The sequence below is a fragment of the Balaenoptera ricei genome, chromosome 4 (genome assembly GCF_028023285.1).
Source record: "Balaenoptera ricei isolate mBalRic1 chromosome 4, mBalRic1.hap2, whole genome shotgun sequence".
Lineage (NCBI taxonomy): Eukaryota > Metazoa > Chordata > Mammalia > Artiodactyla > Balaenopteridae > Balaenoptera > Balaenoptera ricei.
The window spans coordinates 108,719,860-108,735,333 of NC_082642.1; the positions used below are offsets into that span (position 1 = coordinate 108,719,860).

General features: G+C 34.3%; 1 protein-coding gene across 6 annotated transcripts in view; it reads left to right on the plus strand.

Moving 5' to 3' along the window:
• The window catches only part of CBLB (Cbl proto-oncogene B), a 210,045-nt gene that overhangs the window by 167,516 nt on the left and 27,055 nt on the right, over positions 1-15,474 (plus strand). For 3 of the 6 annotated variants that reach the window (XM_059921208.1, XM_059921209.1, XM_059921210.1), the window contains exons 14-16: positions 11,329-11,475; positions 14,543-14,640; positions 14,756-14,887. In XM_059921208.1, the coding sequence (XP_059777191.1) occupies positions 11,329-11,475; positions 14,543-14,640; positions 14,756-14,887 (377 nt within the window). Of the gene's footprint in view, positions 1-11,328; positions 11,476-14,542; positions 14,641-14,755; positions 14,893-15,474 lie in introns of those variants that run through there. The other 3 variants (XM_059921211.1, XM_059921213.1, XM_059921212.1) reach the window with 2 other exon arrangements.

The following is a 15,474-nucleotide window of genomic DNA, read 5'->3' on the forward strand; positions in this document are numbered from 1 at the left end:
TTATACACATCAGTGTATACATGTCAATCCCAATCGCCCAATTCATCCCACCCCCACCTCCACCCCACCGCGATTTTCCCCCCTTGATGTCCGTACATTTGTTCTCTACATCTGTGTCTCAATTTCTGCCCTGCAAACCGGTTCATCTATACCATTTTTCTAGGTTCCACATACATGCATTAATATACGATATTTGTTTTTCTCTTTCTGATTTACTTCACTCTGTATGACAGTCTCTAGATCCATCCACGTCTCTACAAATGACCCAATTTCGTTCCTTTTTATGGCTGAGTAATATTCCATTGTATATATGTACCACATCCTCTTTATCCATTCGTCTCTCGATGGGCATTTAGGTTGCTTACATGTCCTGGCTATTGTAAATAGTGCTGCAGTGAACATTGGGGTGCATGTGTCTTTTTGAATTATGGTTTTCTCTGGGTATATGCCCAGTAGTGGGATTGCTGGATCATGTGGTAATTCTATTTTTAGTTTTTTAAGGAACCTCCATACTGTTCTCCATAGTGGCTGTATCAATTTACATTCCCACCAACAGTGCAAGAGGGTTCCCTTTTCTCCACACCCTCTCCAGCATTTGTTGTTTGTAGATTTTCTGATGATGCCCATTCTAACTGGTGTGGGGTGGTACCTCATTGTAGTTTTGATTTGCATTTCTCTAATAATTAGTGATGTTGAGCAGCTTTTCACTTGCTTCTTGGCCATCTGTATGTCTTCTTTGGAGAAATGTCTATTTAGGTCTTCTGTCCATTTTTGGATTGGGTTGTTTTTTTAATATTGAGCTGCATGAGCTGTTTATATATTTTGGAGATTAATCCTTTGTCCATTGATTCGTTTGCAAATATTTTCTCCCATTCTGAGGGTTGTCTTTTCGTCTTGTTTATGGTTTCCTTTGCTGTGCAAAAGCTTTGAAGTTTCATTAGGTCCCATTTGTTTATTTTTGTTTTTATTTCCATTACTCTAGGAGGTGGATCAAAAAAGATCTTGCTGTGATTTATGGCAAAGAGTGTTCTTCCTGTGTTTTCCTCTAAGAGTTTTATAGTGTCCAGTCTTACATTTAGGTCTCTAATCCATTTTGAGTTTATTTTTGTGTATGGTGTTAGGGAGTATTCTAATTTCATTCTTTTACATGTAGCTGTCCAGTTTTCCCCCAGAGTTTTAACATTCTGACTTTCTTTTCTTTTTAGACTTTTTTTTTTTACATGATTTAGATTACATTGTAGAGATAATTTCATGCTCTCCTTTGTCACTTAATATTTTAATAAGCATTTTTCTTAATCATTTATGCTGTACTGTATTTATCATGGAACCAGCATGGAATTCTGAAGTGACCATTAAAATAAAATCAGACTTGGTCCCAGACGTGACTCCAATATTAATATTTGTCTGTCTTTGAACAAGGTAACTTCTCTGGGCCTCACTTTCTCCATCTGATAAATGAAGGGATCTGTTTATCTTAAATGACCTCTAAAATCCTCTTGAGCCTCAACCTTTTAGGTTCCATGCAATTTTTTTTAAGGGGTACTCATCTGTAGTATTAATTACATATGAATACTTGGCAACTTGAATGCTCATTTATAATTGGTTGGTTGCATCCCATTTTTGAAGCCAGTATAACTTGGGATTACTGCTCTGGGTTTTTTGTTTGTTTTGTTTTTTTGTTTTGTCTACTTCAGCTTCATTAGAGTGTATAACCAGAGTACAATGAGAATAGATCTTCAGCTCTGGAGGGGCATAGAATACAGGTCTTAGCAAAATGTCACTCAGGGAAATAGGGATGTTGGATGTTCAAGTGTATCGTTTCTATGTTAGCGTCTTAGTACATGTTTCAAAATTAGGCCAAAGCAAAATAACAGATTGCTACCCAACATAGACTTTGATAGTTTTCACAAATGTTGAGAGCCCCAGTGTTGAATTCAGTAATGTCAAAGCTAATATTTACCTTTAAAGCTATACTGTGTTGTTATTAATATTTACTGAAGTGTAATTGTTAAATTATTTGATGTTGCTCTGATTCCCATTAAATTGATGGAAGAGGCTACTCTGTGATAGTGTTTTCTTTCTTGTAAAACAGTATGACTGCAATTATATGACTTTTATTGTGTAATTTATCTGGAGACCTAGAAGAATATAGAATTTATTTTAAAAATATATTCTGTCGTAAAAGTAAGCTGAAACTGTACTAGTGCATATAGGTTTACTTATTTTTTTTCCTAAATGGCTTCTACTTAAGATGATTGACACTTTGCTATAAATATAAATTCTTAAAAGCTTGAAATACGGGTAATCATAATTTTTTAGGGGAAGAATGAAAAAATCTATGTGGATTATTTTTATTGTAGTGTCAATTTTTACTAAATTATATTTATCTTGAAATAAGTTGATTTTTCAAAATTAAACTAAATGAAACCTGAAACAGTTAAAAATATTTATTTTACTTAACACAAGATATTGGCCAATAAGCAAAGGAATTACTGTAATAATGGAATAATTACTTCAGGTAAGATAATGTTCTGGAATGCTGAGGAATGTCATTTTTTAGAAGAATATTTTTCTTGTTCCTTGTCTTTTAGAAATGGACCTTTTGTACTTTTGACATATTAAACTTTCATACGTGTGAATCAATATTACTTAATATTTTTGTAAAAAGGGTTTTTTGTTGTTGGAGGTGGTGGTGTTGATCGTTGTTACAGATTTTTTCTAAACAGATAAGGTGCTGATAGTTTAAGCTCAGTGAATAGAGTATCCAGGTTTTGCCTAACTATCCTATTTTCTTTTTTTTTTTTTTTATTATTTTATTTTATTTTATTTTATTTTTTTCCACACACACACACACACACACACACACTGTATTTTATTTTTACAAGAGATAAATAACTATCCTATTTTCATTCAGTTGCATACTGACGGGAGAGTCAGAGTGAACAAGATAAAATCCCATCCTCATTGGAATTTGTGCTCTAGTTAAGGAGAACAGCAAGTAAACACATAACCATAGTATATTGTCAGGTAGTGGTAAGTGCTAGAAGGAAAAATAAAGCAGGGAGGTTTATACTTTAGATGAGGTCATCAGGAAAGGTAATATTGAACAGAAACCTGAAAGAAGGGAGCAAGCCATGAGACTGCCTGGGTGAAGAGCATAAAAGCTAGACAGTGAGGCAAGTGAATCCCTTTGGCATATCTGGAGAACAGCAAGAGGGACAGTAGGGCTGGGGTTGAATAAGGTATATAGGAGCTAAATCATATATTGCCTTTAAGGCCATGATAAGAACTTTGGTTTGGTTAGTTTTAGGAACCATCGAAGGTTTTGATCAACATGATGACATAATGCTGGTTTGTGTTTTTAAAGAGGGTCACTGGCTGCTACGTGAATTGTCTTTAGGACAGCTGAAGTGAGACCAATGGAGAGTGTAGTCGTGTGATGTGGTGAACCAGTAAGAGGTGGTCAGGGCTTTGGGATGATGGCGATGGAGTTATACAGTCCACTTTGGGTTGTATTTTGATCCAACAAACAGTACCTGTTAATAAATCAGATGTCTGAGGTACAATAAATCAGGGATGATTGATTCTTATATAGGTTTTTGCTTAAAGAAACTGGGTGAATGGGTTGGTGCCATTTACCAGAGGGAGGGAAATTGGAGAAGGAGCAGGTGTGGGAATGGGGCAGGGGTGGTAAAATTAAGAGTTAAGGATCTGTTGAGTTTCAGTGCCGATTACACACACATCCAAATAGTGATGTGGAGGGGACAGTTGGACATACCATCTAAGCTTTCACCTTTATATTATATTCAAGTAAATACTTCAGTAGGTACTATTTAAAGCTGATAAAATCATTTCTACATGACCAGTGCCCAAATTTAATTAGATTTGTTATACTCTTAGACATATAAATGTAATCCTAGAAGTTTTTTTTTCTAATATTGGAACTTATATATGAAAATATCACCTTAAAAAACTATATCATTTACCCCTGAAATGTTGATATTGTAGAATACGTATTTAGAACATTTCTGTGTAGTAAAAATTATAATAAACATTATCTATTATTATCATAATCTAAAACAAACTAGAAATGTGGATTTGTGAATGCAGCCGCAACTACTGCCACCTTCCAGTGAGTGATCTAAGAGGTCCACACCGCCAAACAGCATCAGCATCTGTGCCTGCGTGTGTGTATGTGAGAGTGGTTGTTTTTAAATAAATAGTGGCCAAAATGGTCTGTAGATAGAAAGGTGCAAAAGACAAAACAAGACCAATTTGACTGAAATGGTGGTCAGATCCTTGGGAGAAGGGAAGTTTTGTTTTGTTTTGCTTTGTTTTTGACTGGGGAGTGAAAAACAGAAAGAAGAGAAAAAAGCACTGTGCCACAGGAGCTATTAAAGCAAACATCACATTGTAATTTTTAAAAACTTAAGAGAAAGAAGCTTGATGAAAATTTTTCATCTTATATACTGTGCACACCAGGCTTCATTGTTTCTGCTTAATGGCAAAAGAGCAGGGAAACATGTTCTGTTATTGTTCACCTGAGGATTTGTATAGACAATACACACTTCAGTTTTACATTAATTCTGTTTATGTTCAATGATAAGAAATTAATTTCATTGATTTAAAGAAAATATGGTAGAGAACTTTATTTTTTTTTTTTTTAAACATCTTTATTGAAGTATAATTGCCTTACAATAGTGTGTTAGCTTCTGCTTTATAACAAAGTGAATCAGTTATACATATACAATATGTTCCCATTTCTCTTCCCTCTTGCATCTCCCTCCCTCCCACACTCCCCATCCCACCCCTCTAGGTGGTCACAAAGCACCCACCAAGGTGATCTCTCTGTGCTATGCGGCTGCTTCCCACTAGCTATCTATTTTACATTTGGTAGTGTATATATGTCCATGACAATCGGTAGAGAACTTTAAATGGAAGATCCAGCTGTAATTAAGAGCTACTCTTTTCTTAACCCTAGTGAATGAACAGTGATGCTCTTTTGTTAATTTTTGAACCAGCTTTCATTCAAACACCTTAAAATATTTTCAAGGTTTGCCAAGATGTTGCACTAGTTTTGTTTGTTTTACCTTGGGTAGATAGAAAGGTGAACTAATATTGAAGATGGCAGTCCTTTGTAAGTTACAATTGACATGATGTGTATGGGATAGTGTGGGATGGGTCCATCTTTTCAATTTATTCATTATGATCACTATGGCATTCTTCTCTCATTGTGTATCATGTTTGTGCATTTGGTTTTGACCTATTGATGTGACTCAGTATTTGAAACTCAGACTTTATTTTTTCTGCACATTCTTATTGATTTATAAATTTTGTTCAGATCTCCCGTGGAGCAGCTTGACCATCCTAACGTAGGTTTTCTAATGTTTTGTGGTGAATCCCTAGAACCTGTTTGTGGACGCACTGATGACAAGAATTGAGGGCTGCAAGCATATCATTTTAAACTAGTCTCAACAGAAAGAGAAATAGTGTGTGGAAAGGGTACAAAATAAATACTAAGGGTATTATTTTTCTCCTTTTTATTTTAGTATTATAATTTCTAAATTCAGATAGAATTGTAATCCCTCTCTCATCATTTGTAGGAAAATGGCATTTGGCGGATGGCTATAATCTGGGTGCAGGAATGCCACTAATTCCACTAATCTTTCATTTTCTCTGACTAAAATCTAAGATGAATACTGATACTAACACTAATCCCAGTAGTCTGACAAATCTGTTACTTGTAATTTACCATACAACTGATTTATGATCACAAATAATTAGGTAGCCTTACACAGAATTGTGAGCCATTGGATTCTATTTAAATATGCAATCTAAATTATATTCCTTATACTGTCTCTTTTTTGTCCCATAGAGGCATAATTTGCCATATATTCTCCACTTCTCCATGAACATATTGATCTGTTCATAGAAAATGCATAGGGTTAGAATGAGATTCTATTTTCACATTAAGTGAGAGCATCTTGACATATTCCACCATCATATTCAAGCATTCCTTGTTTCTGTCCACATTTCTCTGTAGGCTCAAATAGAATTAGGTAAGTGATTTGAAGGCCACTAGGGATATTAAGCATATTTGTTTGTGAAAGATGCTTATCTGCCGTATCTTAAATGAGTTAAAATGAATTTTTAACCTTAAAATGAAAATTTTCCAGTTGTTAAATTAAAGCATAATTTTCATACAGTAAAATTCGCCCTGCTTTATTAATGTACAGTTTTGTGAGTTTTGGCAAATGCACTGTCATGTATTCACTACCACTGTCAAGATACAGAACAGTTCCTTCACTCCAAAAACACCCCCCAGGCCTGTGTCAGTTTCTCCCGTTACCCTAAACCCTTGGAAATTATCAATCTGATTTGTGTCCACATAATTTTGCTTTTTCCCAAAGGTCATATAAATAGAATCATATAGTATAGAGCCTTTTGAGTTTGGGTTCTTTCTATTAGCACAATGAATTTGAGATTCATCCAGGTTGTCAAGAGTATCAATAGTTTGTTCCTTTTTTATTGCTCAGAGTATGTATTCCATTGTAAAACACACTATGGTTTGTTTATCCATCCCTCTACTAAGGGACATTTGGGTTGTGTCCAGTTATTGGCGATTATAAGTATTTAATTATAAGCCACATTTAATATCACCGTGAAGTCTTTAATGTTCAACATGTATTGGAAAATCAGATTCTCAAAAAAAAATGAGTTTCCTCAACATCTGTCTTTTTGATTTCTAAAGCAGTTCCCTAAAAGTGTTAGAAATGAATATTGGCCTTGAATAAGTTAACTTAAAAATTAACTTCAAATTTATTTCTCCAGCTTAAAAACAAGTCAGTGAAAACTATACTTAAAGTATAAACTATACTTAAACTATAAGTGAAAACTTAAAATTAAAGCTTATATTCAGCCTAATAATATACCACACTGATTCTTCTGGATGTCATGAAAGAATCCTCAAAATTAGTATGTATATTTATAAAACCCACTCTTGAGATGCTGGGGAAATGGCTTACAGGTGGCACATGGGCAATCCTCATTTCAAATACAGCTAGATTTTGTGTTACCACTTCTCTGGGCTATGATTTCTCGAAGTTGGGTGTTTTGCCTGTTAGGATAGTTAGTACAAGAAATATGGACTAATGTATATGGCAGGCTCTGAAGATTCGGTTTTAGTAAAAGATTTTTCAAAACCTTGCTTTCAGAGATTATTAAATAAGATTTTACATGTAGAAGGCAAGCAAAATAATATATTTAAAATATTTTTCTACATTATGAAAGTATCCTAAAAATGATTTTCTTTCCCGTAACAGTTTGGTCATGTATTTCTCTAATAGCCTCTCGTTCTTTTTGTCTAAAAGCTGTGAGTGCTTCGTGGGACACACACCGTGCCAGGCCTTGGCTGACTCAGGGTCTGCCCTTAAGCATTTTCCAATTAGACAGAAATAGAAGAAAGACATAGATGAATATATAGAAAACACAATGTCAATGTATGAACACTTAACCAAATACATATAAAAGATTAAAGTTCAAAGAAAACTACTGTTTTGTGGGACGTCACAGGAGGTTCATCTATAGACAGTAAAGATGGATATTTCTACTTTGCTTTATTTCTGGAAAAGTTGAACTAGTCAAGGTATCAGGAATTGCTCAAATGAAGGAAAGAAAAGTACTTGGCAAGGGTGATGTTTGAGGTATGTTATGTAGGAAAAGCCAGTGGGATATGCAGAAGGTCACCCCTCTGATGATATGCCTCTCACACCAGGAATGTAGAAGGCTGTAGAGGATTGTATCTGTGAGCCTTCAGCTTCAAAATGCAAAAATCACTAATTAAGAAGAGCATTAGAAAATATATTCTTGGTTTGTTTCAAGTGTGCACATGCAGATAGTGGATGTATTCCTCATTAAAGTTTAAATAACACACATTGAATTTAACAAGAGGCAAAGGCTGTGGGGAGGATGGCTGTGTATCTTTAAGACTATGTGTCCTTGTGCATTACCAGTGTATTAATTCAGGAATGACAGCCGCAGTGCAGAACACTCTGTGAATGTCTGATGATAATATAAAGGGAATGAAGTACTGGTGTAAATGGTAGGATGGTTTACTTAGCAGTTTTAACGTGGAACCAGCCAAATAAAATTGATCTATTTTATTCCTCTGGTATCCTAAAAATTTCCCATGAGCTAAATCAATGACTGAACATTTTCCTATGTCCCGTGAGATATTTTCGCCACTACCAAAAGTAAACATACATGATTGCTAATGAAAATTCTTTATTTTTACCACGTATCTAGTTGCAAGTAAAACTGAACCTACTTTTTGAATGAGTCTGTGAAGGGAAAAAGAAATCCCGCATGTAATTACAAATAATGTAATTATTTAAATAAATTGAGATTTCTCTTTTGGTATTTTATATACAAATTCTTCATCTATTTGTACCTTCCTCATTTATTTTTTTTTTATTAAGACGTTATTTTTTTAGAGCCATTTTAGATTCATAGCAATATTGAGGAGAAGGTACAGATATTTCCATATACCCCTGGCTCCCACACATGCCTAGCTTTCCTCATTTTCACCATCCTCCACCATAGTGGTACATTTGTTAAAAATGATGAACCTACATTTATACATAACCACCCAAAGTTCATAGTTTACATTCCCTTTTTTACATGATAGAAATTGCTTTTACTTTTCCCTTCAGAATTGAATAAGATCAATTTTGTACAAAAATTTATATAATATTGAATAAAGTCACTGGAATGATATTCTTATAAATTGGCTTATTTTAACTAGAATATTATACTAATATAAAAAGTTTGCATTAAAAATATAATAAGATAAAATATGACTCTTTAGAACTTTATTAAAATGGTGATAAGCAAGATATCCAGGCATTTTTTTCAGATTTAGATACGCAACAAATGCCACTCGAAGACTTTCTTCACTTCTAGTATAATTCACTAAAATCCATTTAAGCTAATTACCTGCGGCTAGTAAGTTTTAGCAGTAAGCCCCTATAATTCCATAAAATGTTAGATAAGCTTTGCTTTTCATTTTCTTCAGGATACTCCATCTGTTGATTTGCAGCAAAGCTAAAGTAGGGGGAAATTACCCTGATTAAATTCTTTATCATTGAAGATAAAATATAGAATCAGCCAGAACAAATGTGATTTCAAAAATCATCCATTCTTGTGTCATAGTGCAGTGCTTCTTTGAAAACTCTTAAATCTTTGGAACTAAGCTGCACCAGGCAGATAGAACACTCCTGACATGGATGTGGTTGTTGAATACTTGGTCAGTAAGTCTTTTTCTTTTTTCTTTTTTTTTTTTTTAAAAAGATACCCTTGTTTTTTATTTATTTTTATTTTTGGTTGCGTTGAGTCTTCGTTTCTGTGCGAGGGCTTTCTCTAGTTGTGGCAAGTGGGGGCCACTCTTCATCGCAGTGCGTGGGCCTCTCGCTATCGCGGCCTCTCTTGTTGCGGAGCACAGGCTCCAGATGCGCAGGCTCAGTAGTTGTGGCTCACGGGCCTAGCTGCTCCGCGGCATGTGGGATCTTCCCAGGGCTCGAACCCGTGTCCCCTGCATTAGCAGGCAGATTCTCAACCACTGCGCCACCAGGGAAGCCCAGTGTTTTTCTTTTATACAGTATATGCTTAAATTGCAAAGGAAAAAAATTCCTTGTACATGACAGTATAGTAGGACATAGAAAGGATGTGTATTTTTCTTATTTCTTTTGCTAACAGAACCCACTCTGGCCCTTGATTTAGCTAAATTTATATCCATGTTTATAAGAATTTATGGAAAGGTAATGTTTGAAATCCCTGCTCTAATTCCCATCAAATCACCATTTTGCAGTCCGTGTACTCACTGGCCTTCATTTGGGATGTACATCTTCCAAGGTTACACCATAGTAGGTGTAACCCTTAAGTTATTAATAAGGTTATTAGATTGTGCTCTGGGTGGTGACAGTGGACTTTCTGTCACTGTATCACTGTGCTTTCATTTCACCTTATACTGTCATTTGAATTCCAAGGTCGCTCAAACAGAATTCAAAAATCGGTATTGAAAAAGTCTTCAAAGACGGATAAAAACACACTTTTGAAAAATCTTAGGAGAGATTTTTTTCTTTCATCTCTGAACTTCCTAGAGACTCAGATATATAGTTGAAATTTGAAAACCTTTAGGTTTTTCAAAATGTCTTCTTGCAGTGGGCACAGAGAAAAGCCCTTAAAGTTGTTTTCATTCGAACTAGTTAGGAGAAATAAAAATGAAAAAGTTATTTCAGTCTTGATGGTTCATATACCAAAGGCCTCTTGCTCCCTCTACAGAAGGTGCTTCAAAATTGCAGTCACAAAGATTAAAAAAAAAAAATTTAACGAAACAGATTTGTCTTGAGGTTCATGATTTAAAAAAAGGTTTGGATCCGTATGTACCTCCAGTGTCCTGCAAACAGGTTGGTTGTCCTAAAGTTGGTCAGGGTAGGTTTGTGTGTTTCTACTTTGGTGTTTCTCTCTGGCGTCAGCTTAGGATAAACTCCATTAGCAACAACTGTTAAAAAAAAAAAGTACGTTTTTGTTGTTTTGTTATTAATTGGCTTTGTCTGTTTACTCAATGGATGAGTAAAATGCTTGGGAATTTCTTTTGATATTAGGTAATTGTTTTACATATTTGCATTCTTTTTTACTTAGCCAGGGAATTTAAGCCATAAAAATAATGGCCTCTACCTTAAAGACTTATAAAGTTCTCTTATTATCTACTTCTAATTGTTCCAGTCATTTTTAGATCTTTGTTAATTTTTGTCCCAACAACAACTATCTGAATTGTAACTTCACAGGAGAAAGAATTGTTTCACTTAATTAAACTGGATTTTTTCAACTATAAGTAATATTCACGAGAGACAGTTGAACTTTCTATAAATACTTCATTAATATATAGAATAACCTTGCATATATATCATCTTAATTTACCAATTTAAGTTAAATAAGAACAAAATGTTAATATTTTAATAGCTTTGGTGTAAATAATTTTATGCATTCACTTACAACTCCAGGACCTTTTTATTTTATTTGACAGGTTACTAGTTTCTCTTATTGTGCCATTTTAAAATTATAAGTATGAAAACTCTTATTTCATCAAGAGTTTTAAAAATCCTTTTCATTTGTATTTAGTATAAGAACAGCCCTTCTGATGTTACCCTGTAATTGAAAAATGAACACAAGTGACAAAGTAGTTTCTTTGATTTGAATATGTCACATCAGACTTGCCTGTCCTGAATTATTATGCTAAAACTAGACTGGATTTTTTTTTCCCTCTGGTAGGTGTACTGGTCCATTAGCAAATTCCCTTTCAGAGAAAACAAGAGATCCAGTAGAGGAAGATGACGATGAATACAAGATTCCTTCATCCCATCCTGTTTCCCTGAATTCACAACCATCTCATTGTCATAATGTAAAACCTCCTCCTAGGTAAGAATATGGGCCATTTTTTATCACCTCACGTCTGCAGTAAGCATTATCATTTATGGCATTTGTTTTTAAACAACTGAATCACATCTGTTTAATAAAAACCCTTGATTTCTTGCTCAAAGCCTCCTCTACCTATAATACTATTTTTCTCCATGACCTTTCAGAGAAAATGAAAAGATGTAGATTTCTATTAATTAGGAAGTCCTTTGACTAAATTAGTTGACTAGTAAGTCTAATGGAATAATTTGTTGCCTCTCTCCCCAAAAAACAAATTGTACTGTAGTAAAACTTTGCTGTAGGTTACATATAGTGGTGATTAATTCATGAATTTTCAATAAGCTATTTTCAATGCATTTTATCAGTTCTAAGCACATATCTCATGAAGAAAAATTAGTGCTTAGAAAATAAGGTATTATACTAACCTTCCTTAGAATTGTTCTTCATGAAGTAAGGACTAGTATAATCTATATTGATTTTCTTTCTTGATGTGCTACCTACTTATATTCAGATCTTGAAGAACTGAAAAAAATTATTTCCCTTAGCTATTTTTATCAGGTACTATTTTACTTTTCCTTGGATCAAACAAGAATGTGAGGAATTGTGTTCTGTTTTCTTCTTGTCAGTTGTTTATTCTCACTGTTATGGAGACATCCTTGGTCTTTGAAGCGGCAGCCCCATGGAGGTATAGGAGTTATTAAAAATGGGTGGTGTGTATTGAAATATTAGTTTGTCTTTAAGTAGAAGGACAATTCTGTGTTTATATAATTGAATTAGTAAATCATAATCTTATTTTTCTGTTTTTTTAAATCTAATTGACATATATGAAGTACTCAGTAAGTCAAATCTCAGTTTCAGACTTATTTTCTGAGCTCCAGTTTTCTTTGTCTAATTACATCCCTGGAGCTCTGCTTGGCACATACAGAAGAGGGCTCAGCTACTGCTGGCGGCCCAGCCTTCTTGCCTTTCAGTATCTCTTTACTGACTGAGGAACAGGAGAGCTGTTTAACACTTCAGTCATCTATGTCATCTTTACTTAGTGTGCCATTTCCTTTTGAGGTCAAGTCAATCAACAGAAAGCACTTCATGAGTGGAGTGTTCCTTTCTTTTCAGATGAAAAGTCTAAAAAATGTTTTAATGCCTTTCTTCAAGTATTGTATTGCAGTACTTGGAAAAGAGAAGCAAAACTCCATTTAAACCAGAGATCTGCCTTAGTGAGTTACAAGGTTAGAATTATCAACACTATGCAGAATTATTAACCATGGTTATTAACACTTTGCTGTCCAGGGCTTCATATTTCAAAGCAAGAACCAAACGTTTCTTTGCTGATTGCTGGTCTTTAGGACATTTGTTGGTAACATTGAGAAGACAGAGAAATAACTGAGAGATAATAATTTGTTATGTTGGAAGAACCAAATTCTACTATTCTTATTAGAGAAAAAAGTTATTCCTTTACATCAAGTATAAATTTTTACAATTTTCAGTTCCCTTGGCTCTTATAAATGTGTAGTAATTTTTAAAAACTGAAATAAGATGAGCTTTTTTGGTCTCTTTGGGATCTCATTTTTTTTCATCACTGGATAAGTGAGTGGTATAATTGTAATACTTTAAATTTTAATTGTCACATCATACTCGATGAGATTTTTGGTGGCAGGCCTCCCAAATCCTGAAAATAAATTTGATTTATGACCACCATTACCATCTTTCTACAGTTACAGAGAAGTAATAAATGTTGACAATCCCTAATCTTAATTGGAGTGAATTTTCTGTCTAATTTGTTCTTGAAAGTCAATGGATGAAGTATCTTCTTAGGTCCTCTACAAAGCACTCTTTAAACTTCGACACATCCTTTCCTTCTATGTTTTTCCTCTCTTTGGAACATCAGGAGAACTAAATTGTCAGTATATGGAAAAAGTTAAACCATATTATTCATAGATTCATAAACCATATTATTCATAGATGAATAATTCCATTTCAGTAAAAATCCATCATTACTATGAAAATTCAATACATTATAACTATTTTTAAATGAACCATCTCTGGCCCCTTAAAGAGATGTGGCCACGAGGGAGAATGGAAATGCATTTCAGATGAAGCACTTTGCAATAACTATTCAAATGTCCAATATCTCCTCCATTATGTATGCACTTTTACTTTGCCCCAAGAATTCAGAGTAAATCAGGGGAAGGTAAAATATAAACTCTGCCTTCTATAGCTCTTTGTGAGCACAGTAACTTGGTGAGCAGATAGTCAGTTGCTACACAGCTATATTCTGAAGACAAAATATGCTCCATGCCTTCTCTTCCTGCTGCTACCTTCCTGTGCCCCCGGATTTGTGCATTGTGTTCACAGTATGATTCGAAAGCATTAATACCAACAATAAAAATACTTTTTTTAGTATTATCCTTTTACAGACACCCAGATTAAAATATTTGTTGTGTTCCCAAGGCCTTTGCTAAAGTCATTTTTCTACAGTTGTCAGAGTGCCAGTTTTGTTCACGGCAGTGGTGAAATTATACTCCAGACTCTAGGTCTTTGAATATGCCTATCTGAATTTTAATGGACTTTCTGAATATTTAATAATTCTCCTTCCTTGACAGGCTCTAGTTTATAATAAGGAAAGCTTAATTTACAGAAATAAAAATATACTGTTAAGTACCGTTAACCAGTAATGATGTCATTGGGACTTTTACATATTTTTTGCCTGCATATTACATTTTCTTCTTCAAAACCTTGATAAGGTAACATTGAAATCTTCCAAAATGAAATGTTAATTCCACAGGTGTGTTTAGGGTATAAGCAATTTTGTGGCCCTTGTAATTCTTAGTTTCACTTAAAAAAAGAAAAAAACCTTTGTCTTCCATGGAATATTTACTTCTGCTTTGTAAAAGTATTCAAGTATCTAGATAATATTACTTTACTTTCTCCAGAAAAGGAAATTAATTATATTTATATCCTAACTTTATTACATGAGCAGCGTTGCTAGTTCCCATCATCTCCCCACCCCCAAATGACTTTTAAATGGAAAGTAATTATCCTTATGATTTTTGTCCTTTGATTTCTGCTTTAGGTCTTGTGATAATGGTCACTGTATATTGAATGGAACACACGGTACGTCTTCAGAGATGAAGAAATCAAACATCCCTGAGTTAGGCATATATTTAAAGGGTATGTATAAGACATATTCTCTTTGTATTCTGTGTCTTAATGGTCAGAATTTAAAGGTAAAATTCCATGCCATTGTTGTACTGAAAATACATTAAGATTTTGTGTTCTCCTCTAGGAGATGTTTTTGATTCAGCCTCTGATCCAGTGCCATTACCACCTGCCAGGCCTCCAACTCGGGACAATCCAAAGCATGGTTCTTCACTCAACAGGACGCCCTCTGATTATGATCTTCTCATCCCTCCATTAGGTTGAAACCTTTAAAACAATTTCAAGCAAGCCTCCCTGCCACCTCTTTCAATTAATATCTGAATTATCAGAATTCTCAGTTCAGTGCAATGTAGACTCACTAGGTTATGAATTTGTCTGAATTAGAATGGAATCTCCAGGTGATAGTGGCTCTCAGTTCCTGTGACCATTATTCCATTTAGATGACTGAAGCAGTGGTGTAAATAGCTGGCATCAGTTAGGGTTTTATCAAGTTGTCTCTTCATGTACTAAATGCAGTCTACAAAATCTTATGAGGGCATTGTCATTCCCCCAGGTGCTTGTGTTCTAGATGTGGAGTATTCATCTGAGATTTTCTTTAAGTATAATTCTTAATGAATGCGTACTTACTTTTTCTTTCAATATAAAATGACCCACTTCCACTTAGCTAATTACATTATGGGAAATTATATACTTTATTGTAGAGATCTGAAAATAAATTCTGTCTTATAATCACTGCAACTAGAACACATCCAAAGAATCTCAATTTCTTTGTTTCAAATTTTACCATGAAGTACACTTAATGTGTGTGTGTGTGTACATGTGTGAAGGTACACACAGGTGTGTATT